The sequence below is a fragment of the Neophocaena asiaeorientalis genome, unplaced genomic scaffold, assembly GCF_003031525.2.
Source record: "Neophocaena asiaeorientalis asiaeorientalis breed wild unplaced genomic scaffold, Neophocaena_asiaeorientalis_V1.1 scaffold148, whole genome shotgun sequence".
Lineage (NCBI taxonomy): Eukaryota > Metazoa > Chordata > Mammalia > Artiodactyla > Phocoenidae > Neophocaena > Neophocaena asiaeorientalis.
Window position 1 is genome coordinate 2,410,606 of NW_020174050.1, and position 22,825 is coordinate 2,433,430.

At 39.0% G+C, this 22,825-nt stretch overlaps 1 protein-coding gene across 1 annotated transcript in view; it reads left to right on the top strand.

Annotated features, from left to right (window-relative positions):
• LOC112405613 (alpha-fetoprotein-like) overlaps positions 1-22,461 on the top strand; it is a 38,423-nt gene extending 15,962 nt beyond the window's left edge. Inside the window, 7 exon segments of the mRNA XM_024754093.1 lie at positions 1-170; positions 1,641-1,773; positions 3,400-3,497; positions 5,769-5,907; positions 8,353-8,579; positions 15,172-15,304; positions 22,417-22,461. Of these exon segments, the coding sequence (XP_024609861.1) occupies positions 1-170; positions 1,641-1,773; positions 3,400-3,497; positions 5,769-5,907; positions 8,353-8,579; positions 15,172-15,304; positions 22,417-22,461 (945 nt within the window).
• Positions 22,462-22,825: the final 364 nt, after the last annotated feature.

A 22,825-nucleotide genomic window follows, 5' to 3' on the forward strand; every position in this document is an offset into this window, starting at 1 on the left:
TTTAGCAAGATCACTCCATGCTGTGAGCTGCCAGAACCATTCCGAGGGGAATGCATTATCAACTCAGAAAATGACAAACCTGATCTCTCATCCCTGCCACTTAGCAGGTTTACAGAAGACCAGTTTGTATGCAAACAATTCACTGACAAACAAGATGACTTCCTACAAGAGTAATATGGCTTTTTGTAAAATCTTACTAATGGTATATTGTATTTATGGATTCTTTGGGAGAGATTGCAAACGTGAATGATGACAGAGGCGAGCCAATGATGTGAGTGAATGGTTAAATGGCTGAGAGGAGATGCCTTGTGGAGTCCAAGGTTGCAGCTACTGTTTGGCTCTAGCTACTTGTAACCATATGGGAATGTAGGCTTTGGGTCGTTGGATCAACTGCATTTTGAGAGAAGTTGGAAGTCTCTTGATTTTTAAATGTTGACAACTAATATAGGAATTTTAAAAAACACAGTGAGCATCAAGTGTGTGCAGGCTTTGCTCTGAGGGACTTAGAGTCATCCCTAAGTAAGGGTTTCAGATTGGTATGCCTGGCCAGCTCTTCTAATTAATTTAATGCCTACTCTCAAAGCCATAGTGTGGCATTACAAGATTAAAGAGATGGAGTTCTAACATCTCTGGTGTCCATTCAGAAGTGCAAATTATTTTGGGCATAAAGCAAACTGATTTCAATATATTATAATGTTAAGACAATATTACTGAGTGATTGAAATAGTTCCAAAGTCACTTTGTGAAGTATTATTTGGAGCAACTAAATTCTAAAAAAACATAAGAATTTGAATTTTCCTCAAAGTTTTCTGTAGATTGACTTTAGCTATATTTCTGAAATTACATTTGACACTGGCTTATAAAAGTAAATGTCACTACCTGAACTCATTTATCCCTAAACTTGCATTTAATATTGAAAAAGTCGATAGGCACAACTTCCTAGTGGAAATTACGTTAGACTATGAGTTGTGAGACCTGAGTTCCAGTCTAGCTCGGTCATGCATCAGCTTTGAAATGCAGTTCAAGCCACTTAATTTCCCCAGACTTTTGGGTTCCAACTGTAAACTGAGGCAGTTGGATAAGATCGCTTCAGATGTCCCTTCTGCAATTCTATGATTCCTGTGAAAATATTCTAGAGTCCAAATTTCTCTTTCTTGTAACCCAGAAGAATGTGCAGATTATGGACAACTGATGCTTGAAGGCTTATGTGGAAAACAGGGGAAGGTGGTTATTTAATACCTAGTCAACACAGTCTTACAAAAAAATTGTAATATTTATAAAATCTAGCCTCAAAGGTCATCAAGAAAATGTTCTCACCCAAACACTTGAAATGAATTTCTAGTAAAAGTAAGGAGAGACCCTGAGCCAGGAACTAAATCTTATCAGCATGTTTTAGGTTCAAGTTTGAATCTGCCACTCACTACTGTGTAACTTTGGAAAAATCACGTAATTTTATTGATTTGGTTTCCTTATCTCAAAATCTAGCCAATAAAACTTCCCTGCCAGCCTCACAAGATTTTCAAATACCTAAAGTCAGTTAAAATATTGAATAAATGTCATGGTCATAGGTGGCTTTTGAAAGAAAACTATGGCTTCAGAAATTTAGTGTTTACTTTCTGATATGCTTCTTGTGCTTACAGGTTTCTTTATGAATATTCAAGAAGACATCCAGAGTTGGCAGTTCCAGTGATTTTAAGAGTGGATACAGTATATCAAAACTTACTAGGAAAATGCTGTAAATTAGAAAATCCTCTGGAATGCTATAGCCATGGGGTAAATTCCTTTTTTTTAAACGTGTTTCTCATACGTGATTATAAACATAGGGAAAAGTCCAATGCTGTTAGTTGTGCTGTACTTTTGTAAGATGATTATGCATGATCTTTCTAATTGCAAGCACTACACAAAAACTTTTGATTTCTGTCTAAACCAAAGGCCACATCATTATACAGCAGCAACTTTCTGTGTGAGTCACTGCCTTATAGATTCTGTGTTTTATGAAAACAACTCTGTGCAATCTTCTCTAAAGTTTGCTTGGCATGGTAGCAGGTAGCATGAAAGCATAGCCTATTAGGGTGGGGGAAGGTTGACAGTTTCCACCAAGCAGGCCTGGAAACTGTCCCTATCTCAGGCCAGAAATCATACTGTTCACAGTCAGCAGCTCCTGTTGTGTAGTTGACATGGAAAAAGCCGGTTGCCTTACAACTCTCTGACCAGACAATCTGTTATCCACAGTTTATCAGGAGCCAGGTGGTTCTGGCTTTTGTTATGCTAATTAGTGGGTGGGGATGGAGGACGAAGGCATTTCTTGTCCTGTTTGAGCTCAAGCAGGTACACCTAGCATCTTCCTGTTCCCAGAGAGAAGGGTAAATGAAGGCGACTTAGTCTTTTGTAGGTTAGCACCCTTTCATAGCATCACCTGTAGACTCCACAATCATCATTATGATAATAGCCCCTTATAGGAGCATGGATGTTTAGAGTTTACAAAGTAGCTTTACAACAAGTATCCTATTTTATTCTCACAACAGCTTGTTAAGATAGGTAGTGGCATAAGTACTAGCTACATTTTGTAGATGAGAGTTTTGAGTTTCAGAAGGTTCAGGTGACTTGTCCAATGTCACACAGGCAGTAAGGACAAGGCTAAGTGTTAAATCCAGGCAAACAGTTTGCCAATCAGGTAAAATTTTTACTATAACAAATACTGTTTATTAGGATCAGGTGGACTGGGTCTGATTACTTAAGAAGATAACCAGTGCTCCTACCAAAGAGCTAAGTCTGCAAGGTCACTCGTATCTTCCCACTGGAATTTTATTTGCACTGTTCAAGAATTCTTTGAACTTTCATTTAGCTCTGAGAATTCCATGTGATTCCCTTTAACGTGTATTCGTGGAGTGCTTTACTATGTTCAAGTCTGGTACTTGTTTTTATTAAACCATGACTTCTTAATATGTATCTATATTTCTATACCTACATCCATATCTCTATATCTGTACTGTTTACATAAAAATGCTGTATTATTAAAAATAACCAATATGCACGCATACACACACACGTTCTGATCAATTAAACTTAGATCTATAAATTACTTTTAAGGACCTCTTTTTGGCTTGATGAATGGTTAGCTTTATGCTTGTAAAATATGCCATTTAAGCCCATAAATGAGTCCATACCACAGGAAACTAAATATCAATCTTGCTGTCCCACTTTTTTCTCCACAAAGTACATGGCCATTCCTGTTTCAGCAAAATGTGTTTTTTCAACATTTCCAAACTCACTAAGTAAATAAAACCCTGGGTTTAGTAAAACAGTCACATTAAACTATTACAGAAGATGATTTTGCAATCTTACCTCAAGATATATTGTTGCAACGATAGATAAACACTGATTATCTTTATTTTTCAGGAAGAGATGTTTCAAAGAGTGGTTCATGAAAGCCATGAGCATGTGAAAAATCAGTGTGATTTACATGAGAAATTAGGAGATAGTAACTTCCATGACAGGTATGCTTCCAAGATATTGTCCAAATTTATGGTTGTTTGTGAGTTTCTGTTGACTCCTGATGCTGAGAGTTGCTAAGAGTCTATATTCAACCTTAAAATCTCAGAGGCCAAGGAAAAACTCAGTTCAGAATTAACCTAGTTATCTTTGTCTTGATAAGACAGTTGTCCACATAACCTTGGGTGCTTTTACATTGCTTTTTAGGCCAGTTTCCAGATTCCAATCAATGCCCAGAGGTCAGGGAGCCAGCAGACCCTGACTGCCCTTCCGCAATCCCACAGGAGCCCTCTACCCTTCACCTGGACGTTTAGTTTGGGGCTTTGCATGCAATCTGGAGTCAAGGCTGCAACAGAGATCTAATCTAGGTTTTCTTCGTCAGTTTCAAGTCAGGTCAATATAGCAAATACAGTATTTTCACCATCAAGAGTAGAGATAAATAGGCACCTTAGTCAGAGGGAGCACACGTTAACTCTTTGTGTGCAGAGAGCCTGGTAAATCCCATTGTATTTCAAAGATTAAGATATCAAAAAAAAAAAAGCCAATTTTCAGTTATCTTTAAGATCTTACTGTAATAGTCTATTAAGAAGCAGAGTATATATGTCAATCCCAATCTCCCAATTCATCACACATATATACACTAATATGTATAAAATGGATAGCTAATAAGAACCTGCTGTATAAAAAAATAAATAAAATAAAATTCAAAAATTCAAAAAAATATATATACAACTGAATGCAGAAAACCAGGTGGAGAGCACTACATGTTTGTGGATGTTATTTCAATAAAAATCCAAACAGTTTAGTGTGTGTGTGTGTGTGTGTGTGTGTGTGTGTGTGTTTTGATAAAATGATCTTAAAATTGAAACAGATATAAAATAGGTAACTAATAAGAACCTGCTATATAGCACAGGGAACTCTACTCAAAAAAAAAAAAAAAAAAGAAGCAGAGTATTGGGGAAAAATTCAGTTTGATACAGTGTCCCATAATATTGAGCTTAAATTAAATGTCCAGAATAATGGATCCAAAAAAATTATTCTTGTTTTAGAATATTTGGCTTATTATTATTTTTTTTACTGTTGTGTTTAATTGCTAACGTCTAGCTTAAGGATTAGACCGGTGGCTCTCAAACTTTAGAGTGCATCAAAATTACTTGGAGGACTTGTTAAACACAGCCCACCCCTAGAGTTTCTGATTCAGTAAATCTGGGGTGGGGCATGAGAATTTGTACTTCTAACAAGTACCCAGGGGATGCTGCCAATCAGGGGTCATACTTTAAGAAGCACTGGATTAGGTTGACTATTTCCTTGGATGCTATAGCTAAATTCTTCCCCTAACTCCATTATAATATAAATGCAATAAATGATTCCGACATTTTGTCCTCAAATTCAGTTCTGCAGAGTCTTTCTCATTAAGATCTCTCTCCATATCCCTCAGTTCCCACTACCACTCTCCTAGTTCAGGCCATCACTTGAATTACTGGCATGGACTTTTCTTCCCTCACTTTGCCTCTTGCCCACCTCCAATCCATTCTTTATATAGCAACCATAATTATCTTAAAAACAATGTAAATCTGATTCTATAGTTAAGCTTTCTTCCTTCTCCTCTCTCCAATTCCCAATCCCCCCTAATTAAGAAAAAAATCACAATCAGTGACTTTCTAAGTGCTCCCTTCTTACTTTCATTCCCCTTCACCTGGCTCATTTTTAGTTATTGTCAGATCTCAGCTCACATGTCATTTCCTCTAGGAAGCCTACCTGACCTCCCTGGGATGGGATTAGATGTCGTTCTGTGTGCACCTATAGCATTCTCTATTCCTCTCATTACACTGAGTGTACTCCTCTGTCTCCTCCACTAGAGGTGTGAGACCATGAGAGTAGGACATGTTTCCTGATCGTTGGTTGCTGTAACTTCTATTCCTACACGTTGTAGACAACCATACATGCTTTAATGGCCTGTGCATATATTTATTTCAGAAGCTGTTTACTATGAGTCTGATTTTGCAGCCATCCAAATTAGCTATCACAGTATCCTTCATAAGTAGAAAGAAGATGGATGAGAGTGGAGCAGTGTGTGAGGTGGAAAGGGAATTCCAGGTATACTGAATAAGCCATTGAGCCACTGGGTCAAGAACTAAAAGGATAGACTTAAACCCAATCTAATGACTTGCTCATCCCACATCAGAGACAATGTGAGATATTGAGGAAAACTTTGTAGAATTCTTCATTTTGGGCACATAGCCATTGCCAGGAATAAGAGGAAATTATTCTTTCAGGCTCATAGTCCTTTATACTAAGAAAGCCCCACAACTATCTGCTCAGGAGTTGGTTATATTCACGAAGAACATGGCAGCTGCTGCCACCACATGTTGCCCACTGAATGATGAGCAACAGTTTGTTTGCATGGAGAACTCGGTAAGCGCATCCTTGACTGCATGTCTGTCTGTTGTTAAAAGTTCTGAACTCCAAGCCCCAGCAATCAGTCTCGTGTTGGTGGACGCGTCTATGAATTGTCAATGGAACCTAATAATTCTGTCCTTAAGAGAATTTATTTCTGGTCAGTTCATGCCAATTGTCTTTGATTAGCAGCAGGGATATAAATAAGACTATCACTTTGCAAAGACTGGGGATGTCAGATTCACCAGACCTTTGCCTGGATCATATCCCAAGGTCTATTCCCTGGATTTTCAAGTCAACAAAAGCGATTTTGCTGATTTTAGACTAACTCATACTAATCAAAAGTGTAGGAAAAAACCACCCAGTTTCCTCTTGTGTTTCTCCTTTACTCTCACACGATTACCATACTCACAACACTTCTGACACCAGATGTGTGGGTTTTTATTTTTTCCCCCCAAAGCAAACACTGGGAATCCTACAATTTAACTCAATTCTAACACTATCTGCTTGGAGATAGCATCAGATCCTACGGGTTGAGGGCTCAGTTCCACAGGACTGCTCCCACCTGACTTCAGATGCCAATCGCAAGTCCAAGTTGTCACCTGTGCTTCTGACTGATTAGCTATAAATCGGAGGTTTCCACAACTCCCTCCTTGGGTTCAATTAATTTTATAGAGCACTTCACAGAACTCAGGAAAACACAGTTACCAGTTTATTGAAGGATATGAAAAAGATGCAGAAGAACAGCCAGATAAGAGGTACATAGGGTGAGAACTGGGAGGGTTCCAAGTGCAGAAGCTTCCTGTGGCGTTGGGGTGTCTCACCCTCTCGGTACTTGGATGTGTTCACTCACCTGAAAGCCCACTGAACCCCATACTATTGGGATTTTATGGAGGCTTCCTCACATAGACATGACCAGTTATTAACTGTATTTCCAGCCTCTTTCCCCTCTCTGGAGCATGGGGGTGGAGCTAAAAATTCCAAGCTTCTAATCATGTCTTGGTCTTTCTGGAGACCAGCCCCCATCCAGGAGCCATCCAGGAGCTCACTCAGAGTCATCTCATTAGAACAAAAGCTGCTCCTAATGCCCTTATCACTTAGCAATTTATAAGCATACCAGGAGCTTTGTGTCAGGAACCAGGGTCAAAGACCAAATATTTATATTTTCTGTTATCTTATATCAAACTTACAAGTGTTACCTTCATCAGACAGAATACCAGGTTTCATTTACAGTGAGAAATGTCTTCCCAATGTCAAGAATAATTGGTTCTAATAACTAGGCTACACTTTTCCCTGAATCACATTACTTGGGAAGTTGAATTAGGATATGGGTATTCATGCAAATGGAATCAGAGGAAGGGCAGGGATGGTCTTGAGGGCTATTTCTTCCAGGGATATGAATTATTCCCTCCTAGCGATGGAGAACATCACTCCAGGACCTGGATGCTCATCTTCAGGTCTCTCTCAAGTGGTATATTTTAACGCTACTGAATTCTTGTCTGGTGACAGCTTTCTTTGTCCTATATTCTTGGTAGAGCATCTCCTCTATACTAAGTTAGTCTTTTTTTCTGATAAAATATAGTTGTTTTGGTTACAGATTTAAAATTTTTTATTATCCAGCTCTGTCTTCCTTTTATTTTATTATAAATTTTTATTATCTAATCATGCCTTCCTTGGGGAACTCTTGATTTATATTCCTAAAACCTTGTTTTTAAGTGATCTCTTTGGTTACTTCAATAAATTCATAAATTAAATATTGATGCTCACTGGTTCCAGTCACTTCATCCCCACATACACAAGTGACAGGGAATTTGTGTGGTCATTATACTCAGAGTGGAATACAGGCAGCCTTGCAGACAGCATCAGGATAAGTATCAGCCACACCCTGGGAGCAAGGCAAGGTGACTGTTCTAGAAGGAGACAAGAAAATGGAAGGTGACAACTGAAATAAGATCCAGGGATTCCTTTCACCATTCATTTATTCACTTTTCCATTAATTCAACAAGTGTTTATAGGTGATTTATCATATACCAAGTTCTGTGGTAGTTACGGATGTCCAGTTATAAAACACAGAAACACATTGGATTTGAGCTTTTTTAGAAGTGCACTCATCAGTCTTGCATCTGGGTCAAATTAGCAGTCATGTTGACCTGAGACTTGATTTTAATTTGACGGAGCATAAGAAACTCCCGCCTCAAGTCAACACTGGTCTATAAGTTGCACACTGAGGAGGACTTGGGAGGTCGGGTCCAAGGGAACTGACCTTTGAGGATGACAGGAAGAGGGAGGACAAGGCTGAGAACCAGGCTTCATCTGACACTCTTGCTCTTTCCCAGACTGTGAAATCCAGGCCAAATTAACAGGACACTAGAATTTGAGAATACCTTTCTGCGGATTAAAAAAAATAATAATATTAATGACCACAAATCTTATGGCTCTTATTTTAATTCTTTTCTGGGGAAGGCAAAGCTAATTCTTGGAGCTTTATGCAGAAGACACGAGGCAGAGCCTATCAATGCTGGCGTGGGTCACTGCTGTGATGACTCGTATGCCTTCAGGAAGCCTTGCTTTGATGATCTGCAAGTAGATGGAACTTACATTTCTTCACATTTATCCTGTGACCAAGTCGTCAACCTTAATGAGGACTTGTGCAGAGCTCAGGAGGAGGAATTAAAAACCGAAAAGCAAAAGTAAGGATCTTTGTTTATATGTATATATACATTCTGGTTACCCTGAATCAACACAATGCATCAAAAGCCCTCCACCTCCTGGCAGTGGGGCAGTTCCCCTTTAGTGCCCACCCACTCCTCCCACCCTCCTCACGTGCCCCTGATCCTGTCCTCAGGAGAAAGCGGGTCCTGGTCCTCATAGTTCCTTCTCCCCCACGATCATTAGAAATGGTTGGTAGCTTACTTCTAATTAATTTATTTACTCTAAGACTTGCTCTTGGAGAGTCTAAATATTATTAGTCCAACAATATCATCTTGCCAAGTGAGGCAGACTTTTTGTTGCCTTGGGGATAAACACATTCCCGTGGTTAGCAAGCGCAAGGTTGTCACTTATTCTATTTTATCACAGTACTTAAAATTCATAAGCCAACTGACCCTTGAAGTCCTTTCTTCAGTTCCCAAGGTGAGCTGATCACAAACTAGACTGTAAAGCTTTCCAGTAAGCATCCGAAAACCATTGTAACACTTAGTTAGCCATTCTTTCTTTAGCCCAGGCTGATGTGAGAAGATAATACTTTATTTTTAGAGTTTGGGATTTGCTTTCTGTTGAGGAAATTCTCTGGCATAGATAGGCACCCTTTATGTATGTCATCTCACCAAATCCTTACCGCAGATTTAGGAGGTAGATAATATTATTACCCCATTTTAATTGTGAGGAAACTGAGGCTAAGAAGGCAAGAAGAAATGGTATGAGATCATGCAACAGGTAAATAAGTTGTTGAACTGGAATTTGTACCCAGGCTACCTGGCTCAAAGCACATATCCTTAACTACCAACATGTAGCTGTTAGTGTACCCTAATCAAGGGGTTATAACGCTGGTGATAATTTTTAATACTTGAAAATCTTCATGTAAGGGCTAGATGATGAAAAGTGTGAAATATTAGGAAGCATCCGTGTTCTAGTGAATTCACTGTGTTTTCTGTATGGAGAAAGCAATAACACAGAGACAGCTAATGTAGAGATTTCTAGAATATTCTGGGAGGATACATATTGGGAGTCAAGGGCTGGGCTGGACAAAGCTCTCCAATTTCCTGGGAAGTGGTAGGGGTTCTCTCCATGGCTTTCACCCTTACATAGTTCTGACTGATCATCACAGCATAAGTCCACATTCACACAGAAAAGAAAAAAAAAAGTGAAGGGGCTCCTGGAGGGGAAAGACAAAGTTCAGCAGGATTATAAAGAGAAGGCAGAAATGAGGTCATGGAATAAGACAGAGGCAATAAAGAGAATAGAAGTTCAAAGGAAAAGAATTTAAAATCCAATTAAGAAAAATACAGAGTTGAAATGTTAAGACTTAAGATATTATATAAAGACTAGAATGTGCTTTAAATGAAAGGGTGAATAAATGTAATGAAAATAAAAGATTAATATCATTGAAATGAAAAGCTGGAAACAACTTGATGGGGTTGAGGATTAAAAGTAGGATCTAATATTTTAAAAGGTAAATTAAAAAATTTAAAACTAAAGGAATGAATAGAATTAGGGGAAATGTTTTAAAACAGTTAGCAGTTACGTTCATAGATAGAGAGATCCGGGGGCTGGGCTGGGTGGGTGTGAGGAAGTGGACAGGAGAGATAAACCCACTGCAAGCAGATCACAGGTATGTGGCAAGTCGTTGTAAGGGAGGGGGGCCTAGCTTCCAAATGGCACAGAGTCCCGAGTTGTAGAAAAGGCAGCCTTCATATCTGGAGTGTCAAGGGAAGGTACCACGACATGCTGATACCTCTGCTCCAAATCTCATTCCCAGACCTGCATTCTCATAATGGGACCCTTTCTTCCCCTGACCTATCCCAGTACGGTGAAAGTGTTTCTCCTTGTTTATTTATTGGAGTATAATTGTTTTACAGTGTTGTGTTTGTTTCTGCTGTACAATGAAGTGAATCAGCTGTATGTATACCTATATCCCCTCCCTCTTGGACCTCCCTCCCACCTCCAACCCCCCATCCCACCCATCTAGGTCATCACAGAGCACAGAGCTGAGCTCCCTGTGCTTTAGGTAAGCAGCTGCCACCTGATCTGGAAGCTCAGCGGTCATACAAGTGTTCCCTCTACTGGTGCCTCTGGAGACGTGCATCCAGAAACCAGCTGACCCAGCAGGACAGAGGAGAGAGCAGAATAGTTGGGTGTGTCTGAGGCATAGGTGAGAGAGGGGAGAGAAACCTTGGGGGCTGAGACTAGAGGGGTTGGGAGGGGCCAAACCATGAAGACAACTGGAATCCCAGAGCTTGTGAGGAAAGAGAAGAAGGGTACATATGAAAGAGCCTTCCTACATCCTCCGCTAGGTTTCTCTATTATTGTTAAATCTACAGCTCAGACCCTCAGGGAAATTATAAAACTGCTCATCAATTATTTGCTGAGTGAATAAATGAATAAGTAGGTGAGAAGCTGTGACAATGTACCATTTATTGTGGGAGTCAGGGAGAAGGGAGACTGTGGTTGGAAGCAACCAATAATTTGAAACGCAAGTTGCAAGTTGTGCTACTACTATAATTATTCATTATCATTGCCATAATTTGATGAAATAATTATTCATATTATCTTTGCCACTATTTATTAAGTGCCTTCAGTATGCCAGTTACTGTACTCAGCCCTTTAATATAGTAGTATTTTTGGTCCTCACAAAAACCTTGCAATGTAGGTGTTCAAATTCTCATTTTATAGAGTCGGGTCAGAGAGGTTAAGTATCTTACCCATCGTCACACAGACTAGTGAGTAGAGGACCTAACGTGAGCCAAAGTAAGTTTGACTGCAAAGTTTGTGCACTTTTTATGACATTGGAAGGAAAAAGAAGTCCAGATTTTGCATGAACTCACAGTAAAACCAGTGCCCCTCCTATACCAGCTTTGGCCACTTGGGGTGCTGAATCCCCTAGGCCAGACCATAGAAGCCCCAGTGGGTGCTGGGAAATGTGGTAATCTCACTGTGTAGGTACTCATGATGGTTAGTTTCTGTAACATGGGACTGAAGCTGTCCTATGCTTTTATGGGTTGGGTAGTGAATTTCAGCATCATGAACAATATAGTTATCTGTGGGGGAATATTTTCTGAGACAAAACCCACCAAAATTCCAATGGGAAATAGCCTGTATTTCTCACTTTGAATAATTAATTTGTTAAAAACTGATAATTATTATTCAAAGACAGTATCAACTGTCTTGACCATACATCATACATAACCATGCAGACTTGAATGATACAGAGACACAAACAAGCACAGTGTTTTCTTTCAAGTGGGATCAAGTTTAGGTCTAATTGGAAAATTGAATATGTACATATCTCAACTATAATAAAACATAATTTAAAAAAAGATCAAATATGTACAGAACGGTTGGATAGAAAAAAGAATGCTTATACTATTCTATTTCTTTGTAAAATGTTGATTTACTTTATTATTAAAGTAATACATAGTCTTTGCAGAAAATTTAGAAAATACAGAAAAGAGAAGAAAAACAGTACTTTTATTCCAACACTGCAGAGATACCCGTTATAAATATGTGTACAGTGTAGGAATACATAATTCCATATCTGTACACAAGTGCACACTCCCACAATTGCCCTCTGTCCATCAACCTACGGTTTGAATACATAATAATGCAAGTTTTGCACATTCTCACTACTACCTGCTTATACAGAATTTCAGTTCCAGCAATTATCCTCAGAATCCTCAGGGGAGAGCTCATGAAACTCCCCTTACCTCTCCCACTCCGCAGGAATTCTCCAGGCATTCCTGGATCCTTGGCACCATGCCTGTGCCACTGGGAACAGTCATGCCCTCCAGGTACTGCTGTCTCCTGCTCGGCAGCAGACTGGAACCCTTTCAATTGATGACAAAGTTGCTTTATGTTTTGTTGTAAGGAAAAAATAATACCTCCCCCAAACCTCAGGACTGTACACGTTTAGCAGGTGCTGTGGCAGTGCTGCTTGTGTCTTAACGGTGTGCAGGACTTTAATGAAAGCACTCTTACAGCCCCCTTTCAAAGAGTTATCCTGATTCCATATAACTCAGAAATGAGTGTAGTGGAGGCCCAGCTGGGGAACCACTGAATTACTCCCGTCTTCCACTGACCAGACCTTTCTTAATGGGCAGAAGTCTGTGAGCCTGACTTCTTGTCTCAGGACGAGTTCTCGAAAGTAGTTCTCAATCCTCATGCCTTCTGGGAGGGAGGCTCACCTCACTGGCTTGTTACATATGCCCAGATCTATATTATTCCCAAGGAGTTGAAACTAGTGTTACAAATGCAAAGTGGAGATGACATAGAGCCTTATTAAGGAGGTGACAGAGAGCATTACACGAGGTAACATTTATAAATTTTCGGCACATTGTCTGAAACAGAACAAACATCAAGATACTCAAAAGTTGTTGGCTGTTGTCATCATTTTTAATGTAGCTTTAAAAATGATAATGTATGCAGTTTTGTCACTGATTATTCTTCAAAACAGCATTTTAATGGCTTTTTAATATTCCAGTATATGGGTACAATAATGAACTTAACCAGTCCCTGTTTCTGGGCATGAAAATTGTTTTGAGTTTCTGAGTATCATAAATTGTGACAATGAATATTTTTGTACATATGTCTTTGTCCCCTCTCTGATTTTTTTCTAAATTCCCAGCTCTTAGGATTAGGGGCAAACATGGGGTTAATTAAAATCCCCTAGCTTCTATTGACTGTGTCTTGCTGGTGCTGAGAGGATGCAGTGATTACATGCTTCTCAAACCCACCTCATCACTGTAGCAGTTTCCGAAAAGAAAATTGGCTTGTGCTTCCTTATCTTCAGTCATGCTCCTGTTTCAGCTCTGTCTATCCTCAAGGCTGGGGGTTGGGGGGAGGGTGGAGCTGAAATGGGAAGTTCAGAGGCATGTCCAGGGCGCTACCAAGTTAAGCTAAATATCTGATTGCTTAGATGGGGTCAGCACGCTACGGCCATCTGGCCAGGGCTGTTTCTGTAGGTCCTACGGGCACTGCCTGAACAAGTTAAGCCTGGGAGCTGCAGAGTGCCGCGTCTGCTTCGCCTCTGTTCCCGGCTTCGCTCCTGCCTTCCCCGCCTGGGACCGAGCTCTCTCTGCCCAGTGCCTGCGCTGGTGCCACGTGCATGGTGGGGACTTCACTGTTGACGACTGCCGGACAGCAGAGGGGTGGGTGGCATCTCAGTCCAGGAGTCAAGCGACTCAGAGAGTCACCTTGCCTTGGGCCAGCTGCCCGCGCTGAGAGCGGGGTGCGGGGAGAAGAAAAGGGCGTGTCACTGGGGCACAGAGTGAGACAAGCGGCGTGCACCCCCTTCCCCACCGCTGGTCCCTCTTCACCATCATTTCCAGCTAATGGCAACTGGCACAAATTGTGCCCGCCAGCCACTTGGGGCAGCCCACCCCAGGGGTGGGGCGGGCCTGGAGTTCTCTGTCTTGTGATATAAGTACTTATATAATATCCTCAATTTTGCCTCTTGGCTGAAAAAGGCTAAAATATTTGCCGGACCCTTGGGTTAGAGTGTCATAGAAATAGCTACTTAAAGCTTTGAGATATTTTCTTTCATACCTACTCAAGTACAAATAAGGCCACTAGGTATTATCAATGTGAATTTGAAAATGAAGAGTAAATGAAGGTTTTTGGGTAAGCAATAAAATATGGATTAATGTACATTTCCCCTACCCTTCATGCTTGTTTTCTTTGTAATTAAATCTCTCTTGATCAATAAAGAAAAAAAAAAAAGGACAACATTGGAAGATTTGGGATACTACTTTATTTTTTTATTTTTATTTTTTGCGGTACGCGGGCCTCTCACTGTTGTGGCCTCTCCCGTTGCGGAGCACAGGCTCCGGACGCGCAGGCTCAGCGGCCATGGCTCACGGGCCCAGCCGCTCCGCGGCATGTGGGATATTCCCAGACCGGGGCACGAACCCGTGTCCCCTGCATCGGCGGGCGGACTCTCAACCACTGCACCACCAGGGAAGCCCGATACTACTTTATTAAACAGAGAGACAGAAACCAGGTTATAATTTTAAATATTCTAAGTGGTTGAAACACCGATGTTTATATCGTTGTGGGGAAACATTCTTTGAGGGAAATCTGAGATGATTGTCAAACTACTGAAGTTTCAAATTAGTGGATTGGTTTTATTATTAGTAACATATAAGGGGGCCTCAACTTTCAGGTGTGTTATACTTGTAATATTTATTGGGAAGTTAGTTGTTTAGAATAAATGTTCATAACAAAATATTATAGGAAAGCTAATTTATTGTATAACCTATTTACCACCCAATGTAATAAAAATAGAAAATAATAGTTACCCTAGTAATAATTACATAAAGGTAATTAAATTTAATATAATAGTTATATCGATGAGATGTGCTTGAAGAAAAATATGTTGAATAAAAGATGGAGATGGGTACTGTGAAAACTATGAAGACATCAGGGCATTTTCAGGGCCTGTAAACTTAAGAGTGAGAGCTATACAAAGGCATGGGTGGTGTGCAGCTTTAAATAAGTAAGGCAGGTTTGCAAGCTGGCCTTCTAGAACTCAGGGAGTGATTTTATTTTTGCCACTCATTTCTTATTCAGACTTCTCAGCAACCTTGTGAAGCAGGAACCATATGCGGCAGAGATGCAGTTCCAATCAGTTATTGTGGATTTTGCTCACCTGGTGGAGATGTGCTGTCAAGCAGAGAAAAGTGAAATGTGTCTCCAAGAAGAGGTATCTCTGTTTCCTTGTCTATTCTCTTAGCACTCTTAGGGTACAGTTTAAAAAAAAAAATCCTTTCTCCATGCCAATCATGAATGGATTTGGAGAAAATCACAATTTAAGTGGATCGGTGTAATTGACTATATTTGAGTTTAAGACATGTTAATATTTGTCTTCATTTGAGGGAACTAGGCATGTTAGACATGAATAAAGATAAATACAAAGTCATGACACCAGATGAACTGAGATGTTTAGGACTGAGGGTGGGAGGAAGAAGGATGAGTTGACTTTCTCATTATAGAGAAATGGTGTCCTTGGAAATATAGAGCAAACTGTAGCTTCGTTCTAGGAATTTCTGGGGGCATCATCAGGAAGAGTCACCAAATGTAGTTTGGGGCTTAACTAGGAAACCGGTTTAGGTGGAAAGGATTGCATTTTCTCAGTGGCAGATCATTAGAACAGGGGGTTGAAGAATAGAGAGAGAAAAGAACAGTGACCAGAAAAAAGTGTCTCTTTGTGCATACACACCAAACTGAGTACCAGGAGACTGTTTTGTGTAGCTAATCTAATTGCATACCGTTAACAAGCAAATGACTTTTCATAAGATGGTAACATTGTATGACTTAAATTTCTAAGAATATCATGGTAATCCTACCATCCCTGTGTGGCACAGAAAATTCATGTGAATTCATGGAGGGGACCTGGGATGGACCGTTCTCCTGGGGACATGACTTGAGAAGCAGAAACTAGGATATAGTAGGTCATAGTATCCGAGTAGAAGAATGCAAACGTGTGATTCAAAAAGTAGAATATAATATAGCAGGCTTTACAGTCAAAACAGGCTGTGGCTAGTTAGTCCTAGTTAGGACTAGGTTTAGCAGTGGCCCAGGGAAACGTTTTCACAGGTAACAATTTTCATGAATGCCTCAATTACCTTCAGTGGCTCTTTTCTACTTTTTCACCTAAACTGTACATGTGCTTATGTTAAAAGCCATATATCTATGGTGTAGTCAAAGGTAGACAAACTACAGCCCTCTGGCTAACTGAGCTCCACTCCCTGTTTATGTAAATGAGGCTGCATTGGCTCACAAACTTGCCCATTTATTTACGTGTTGTCTATGGCCGCTTTTTACAACAGCAAAATTGAGTAGTTGTAAGACTGAGTAGTTGTGACAAGACTGAATGAACTGCAAAGCTCCAAATATTATCTGGCTGTTCACAAAAAAACTTTGCTGACTCCCAGACCAGCTGATACACAAAATGAAAAGAGTCACAAGTGCCCATTTATTTACTTTAAAGCCCTTTCACTTTTTTGTAAAACATTCAGAAAACAGATCTCTACCTGAGTAACAACCCTATATCCACACAGATAAACACTTTTGCAGAAGGGCCTATGCCTAAAAATCCCCAAAGGAATTTTCCTGAAGTGTTCTTCCTCTTGAGTGTGAATGCTTCTTGCTTGAACTATTTCATCAACAGCATGATAGGAAGATTTCTGTGTGCTTTTTTTCCCCACACTTTTTGTCTGACAGTGCTCTTCAACTTAATCGTTGAAAAGCCCAAACTTTTCCCCTTCCCTCCCCTTCCCTCTCTACTTTCTTTTAGGATTTCTCCACAAATTAAAGGAGAAAATAGGGGCTATCTGAAGAATATATCATGTTAATTAAAATTTGCTAGATGAACTTCTTCAGATAGAAATGCTTAATATATGTAATTCTGCACCATCTATAAAGTTTGACCAAGTATATCTCCGTATGATTATTTTAAGGAGGTGATTCTGAAATATTCGTGTGCATCAGAGTTACTTGGAGGGCTTGTTGAAACAAAATCAATATTTTCCATCCCCAGCATTCCTGATTTAATAGAGCTAGGGTGGGGTCTGATTATTTGCATCTCTAACAAGTTCCCAGGTGCTACTGATGCTGCTGGTTTGGTGACCACTTTAAGAACCACTTTCCTAAGGTGAAAGTAGATAATCATAAACTGTTTCCTCCCTCCCTTCCCAATATTTTTATATTACTTCTAACTTAGTAAGAAGTTGGAACCAAGGACAGTAACAAAAATAATAAAACAATTGAAAAATAACCTATTTATGAAAGGAAGTGAAAGATTTTGGGGACATTAAATACAAAGGTAAGACTGGAATATGAAAGCAATAACCTTATATGAATAGGCTTAGCAAAAAATATAGGAAGATATGATCGAAATATTTTGGAATCTTATCATCAAGAGTTTCGGTGAGACTTTGTGCCTCTATGTTTATGGAAGAGGTCTAGGTTTGACTGTAATGCAAAGGAATAATACCTAGTGGCTTTGGGAGTCTCCATGGAACCAAAATCCCAGAAGTGAAGAGGCTTAGCCAATTAGCAGTGTGTAGATGTTCCAAGTTAGACTAACTGCTCCAGGGACCTACATGCATTTTATTTGTTTTCTTTTCTGAGATTAGAATAGTCAATTATGTGAATCTGTTCTGCCTGTTAAAAGAGAAAGTGGGCAGGTTTGAAGACTGCCTTTCTAGCTGTGGCTAGTGGGAGGGTAAAACACTTTTAGACAAGATGGAAGACATGTTTTGAGACGTAAACCAGAATGCAGGAAAATTCTAAGGAGAAAAAAGGGAACCAAAATTAATGTTGGAATGTTGGTAAGAATAAGAATGAAACAAAAAGAAGAAATAAAATAAGAAACTCAGCCATACAAGGTGAATTTGGATCTTCCAAAGAAAAGGAATTTCATATTTCATGAAATAATGATGTGAATTGTAGACTTCAGCAGTTTTAAGGAGAAAACTACTCAGAAATTCTCTCCTCCAGGTCAGTGGGGAATGATAATTGTAGCCTGAGATACTTATCTGTCACCCAACAGAATATAACATAGAAGAAAGTTAACAAGAAATAGCAGGAATTTGGGCAGGTTGAAATGATGGTTTGAAAATAATACATGAAATTTAACAATAAAAAAAGCAAAGTTCTGCTCTTAGTTGTAACTCAGCACAAGTTCATGTGGAAAGACTTGCTGGTTTAAGTGGCCTATGCTTACAACTTGATGGGTCTACTATCAAAGCTACTGCAATCCTGGGATGCATTTCTGGAGAAAAAACAAGGGTCAGATTAAGCAATGTGATATTGTAACCACATGGATCAGGTCACTCTGGGATACTGTATTTAGTTTCTTATGATACATTACACAAGTTTTGAAAATTACATAAGTAATACACGAACATGGCAAGAGTTCAGACAGAAGAGCAGGGTACATTTCCCATTCCCAAAAGGTAAGCAATTTAAGTTTTCACTTTTAGTATTCCTAGTGATTACCATTATTAGTTTAATAGTTTTTTAAAATACTGCTGTCACTTAAAGAATATAGTATACTTACACTAACTAAGACAATACTACCAGTAGACTCTCATTTTTTTTTTTTTAGGTAAAGTATTTTTGTAGTTTTAGCTCTTTTATCGGTTATTCTCTATTTCTTGGTCCTTCGACTTCAATCAGCATCTAGTGATTTTCCAAAACATAATTAACATGTCTAAATTTCTTTTGATTTCTTTGCCAGCTTTCCTTTTTAAAGCTATACCACTACTTCCACACTGTCTAGGTTTATTCATCCCGCTTTGTAAATGTAAGGTTTGTGTGCTTTGTCAATAGGTTGATCCAAAAACTGGAAGCCATTAAATAGTGTTCAATAGTGTGTTTAACTGTAATATTATTTACAGCCGTACAATGAATGGATTGACCAATAGTTCAATGACTTATCCTGGATCACTTAAAAAGTGTCAAGATTAAATGAAGTCTTTTTTCTTACTATCAACTGCAGAAAATATGCCACATTTATTTAGCTTTACATATCTGGACTATGATTTCCTAGTACATCCTTCTTTTTTGAGAGTTTCTAACTACCATTCTTTTTCCATGTTGACAAATAAAGCATCTACTTTCATCACACCACGAAAATATATCACACTGCTAAATTATATCAGGTTCTTAATCATACAGTTTTTGTAACAGAATATTCTATCATCTTAAAGTTTGATAAGATTTGAAACTTACAGTTTGATAACATTTGAAAAGTCCTCTGACTTAATCCTTCAGTTTGGATTTAGTTATTTCTGGGACTGATTTATGGCTGTCCACTAACAGTTTCTTTTTAAGTGTAACTCTGGGTAAAATTGACTATTTCTAACATCCCATTTTGTGTTTTTTTCTTGGATTCTTTTAAGTTTTTTTTGGCTACCTTCTTAAGTTAGGTATGTATGTATGTATTTATGTATATTTTCAGAATGGGCACCCGGGTGATAAACTTTAGGGGCTCTTGCATATTTAAATATTATTTCACCCATATATTTACACAGTTATATTTTAAGCTGGTATGTTAGTTGGGGTTCTTTAGTTGTAAATAATAGGATCAAATTCTGGCTAACCTAAGTAAAAATTCGTATATTGAAAGGATAGTAGTGACTTCAGGAATCTTTAGGAAGTTTAAAAAAATGGGCTGAGCAGGAGATAAGAACCAAAGCAGCTCAGAAATCAATGACTTTCTGGTCTTTTACTGCTGGTACTTCTTTAATGTTACTATTCTGAGCTTCTGTCTCTGCATTTTTATATGTTGATTAATATCACACCAATGACTGTTTTTCAGAAGTTCATTATAGCTCTTACACTGATGGTGTTTTTTTTGTTTCTTTTTAGCATCAGTAGGCTTTATTCTTTCCGGTATATTGTTACTCTTATTGAATTGGGATTTCAAAAGAGATGAGAGGTGACCCATTTTAAAAGGATCTTGGCAAGTTGTTATGTCCAGCAGTATCTAGAATGTAAAAAGGTTTGAAAAGCATGTCACAGGATTTGGAGAAATAGACTAGTAGTTTATTCCAAAGTCTTCAGTTGTTATGTCCAGCAGTATCTAGAATGTAAAAAGGTTTGAAAAGCATGTCACAGGATTTGGAGAAATAGACTAGTGATGATTATTCCAAAGTCTTCAGATGGATGACAGGTTAGCAGTCTCCCATACAGACAATGTACAGGCTGGAAGAAAATATTTGCAAACACTGCTACTGACAAGGGATTAATTTCGAAAACATACAAACAGCTCATACAGCTTAATACCAAAAAACCAAACAATCCAATCAAAAAATGGGCAGAAGACCTAAATAGACATTTCTCCAAAGAGGACATACAGATGGCCAACAGGCACATGAAAAGATGCTCAATATCACTAATCATTAGAGAAATGCAAATCAAAACTACAATGAGGTATCACCTCATACCAGTCAGAATGGCCATCATTAAAAGGTCTACAAATAATAAATGCTGCAGAGGGTGTGGAGAAAAGGGAACCCTCCTACACTGTTGGTGGGAATGTAAGTTGGTGCAGCCACTATGGAGAACTGTATGGAGGATTCCTTAAAAAACTAAAAATAGAGCTACTAATATGATCCAGCAATCCTGCTTCTGAGCATATATCCAGAAAAGACGAAACCTCTAATTCAAAAAGATACATGCACTCCAATGTTCATAGCAGCACTATTTACAATAGTCAAGACATGGAAGCAACCTAAATGTCCATCGACAGATGAATGGACAAAGAACATGTGATATATATACACAATACTCAGCCATAAAAATAGTGAAGTAATGCCATTTGCAGCAACATGGATGGACCTAGAGATAATCATACTAAGTGAAGTAAGTCACACAGAGAAAGACAAATACCATATGATACAACTTCTATGTGGAATCTAAAAAATGATATAAATGAACTTATTTCCAAAACAGAAATAGACTCACAGACATAGAAAACAAACTTAATGGTTACCAGAGGGGATGGCAGGGGGTGGGGGGCGATAAATCAGGAGTTTGAGATTAACATATACACACTACTGTGTATAAAATAGATAAACAGCGAGGATCTACCATGTAGCACAGGGAACTATAGTCAATGCCTTGTAATAACCTATAGTGGAAAAGAATCTGGAAAAGAATAGATGTATATACTTGAATCACTTTGCTGTACACCTGAATCTAATACAACATTGTAAATTAACTATTCAATTTTAAAACATGAATTAAAAAAGGAAATAAATTAACATTCAAACAAAACAAAACAAAAATAGTCATGGGTCACCGTGGAAGTAAGGATATGTAAATTCCAGAGGTATTTTTAAAAACAAGCCTAAATAGATTTCAATCTTTCTAGGCAATTTAGGTGTGGTACTGTTTGAAGGTGGGAAGAACTAAATTACTAGACTTCTAACCATTTTCTACAGGATCCTAGAGGCTCTTAGGAGTGTGAGTCCTCTATCCCTCAGATGTGTGTGTGTTCATACCTTAGCAGTGGAGTTCTAGGGGTCCCATTTCCACTAAGCTAAAGATTTCACTTTTATCTACTTGGGCTTCCACAAATGATTTTTATTTGAATAAGGACTATACAGGTACAAATTGGGGAAAACTTTTGGACTTAATATCAAGATCTACACCAGTACATATGAAGGGAGTAGAGATAATCTGATCAATTTTAGTGGTTTTGTTCCTCTTGAATTTCTATACCTGAATATGCAGTGATTTAGCATGGGATTACCCTAGAGCTGTTTTATTTTTTTATTTATTTTTTTGCGGTATGTGGGCCTCTCACTGTCGTGGCCTCTCCCGTTGCGGAGCACATGCTCCGGACACACAGGCTCAGTGGCCATAGCTCACGGGCCCAGCTGCTCCGTGGCATGTGGGATCTTCCCGGACCGGGGCACGAACCTGTGTCCCCTGCATCGGCGGGCGGACTCTCAACCACTGCGCCACCAGGGAAGCCCCCTAGAGCTGTTTTAAAATGCAGCGAGAAGCTGACATTGATTGTTCATTCTTACCCTGCAAAAGAGTGCCATATTTTTGTGAGGAGGAAGCAAATTTTTATTTATTCTAAACCTGGGGTCCTGAAAGTGGCTGAGGCATTGCAGTTAATTAGGTCCTTAAGCTAAGGGACTAGGCCTGTGAGAAATTCTGAGACCTTGAGAGGCAGGCTTATTAAAACCCATCTCAGGCATGCAAAAGGGAAGTCTTAAAGATTTTCTGTTTGGGGATCAGAGCTGCTTAGCTGTTTTCTCTTTCTCACAGATGTGATTATTTGCTTTTTTTTAGGGGTCCAAACTGATCAAAAAGTGCCAGTCTCTTTTGGGAGGCTAAATGATTCCAGCATATGTCAGTGTACAATCTTTGCTGAGAACTGCTTTTTGTTTTTCATGAATAATGAAATGCATGTCTAATGTTCAAAAGAAGAATCAACATCATTTTTCAGCTACTAGCAATGTTACTCAGGAACATTAACTAGTCTACACTAAATCTCTCCTTTCCTACTCAGCAGAGAAATCTACTTATTGTAACTCTCCTACAACCCACTTCCATCCCTCCTCTCTCCCCATAAGCTTTCTACTTCTCAGAAGCAGCAATAGAAATATGAAACCAAGGGGCCTTTCAAAGCCTCAGGTGGATGTAATGAGCTGCCACATTGAACTGGGACGTGGCTGCTGGGTTTCTGGAGTGAAAAAGA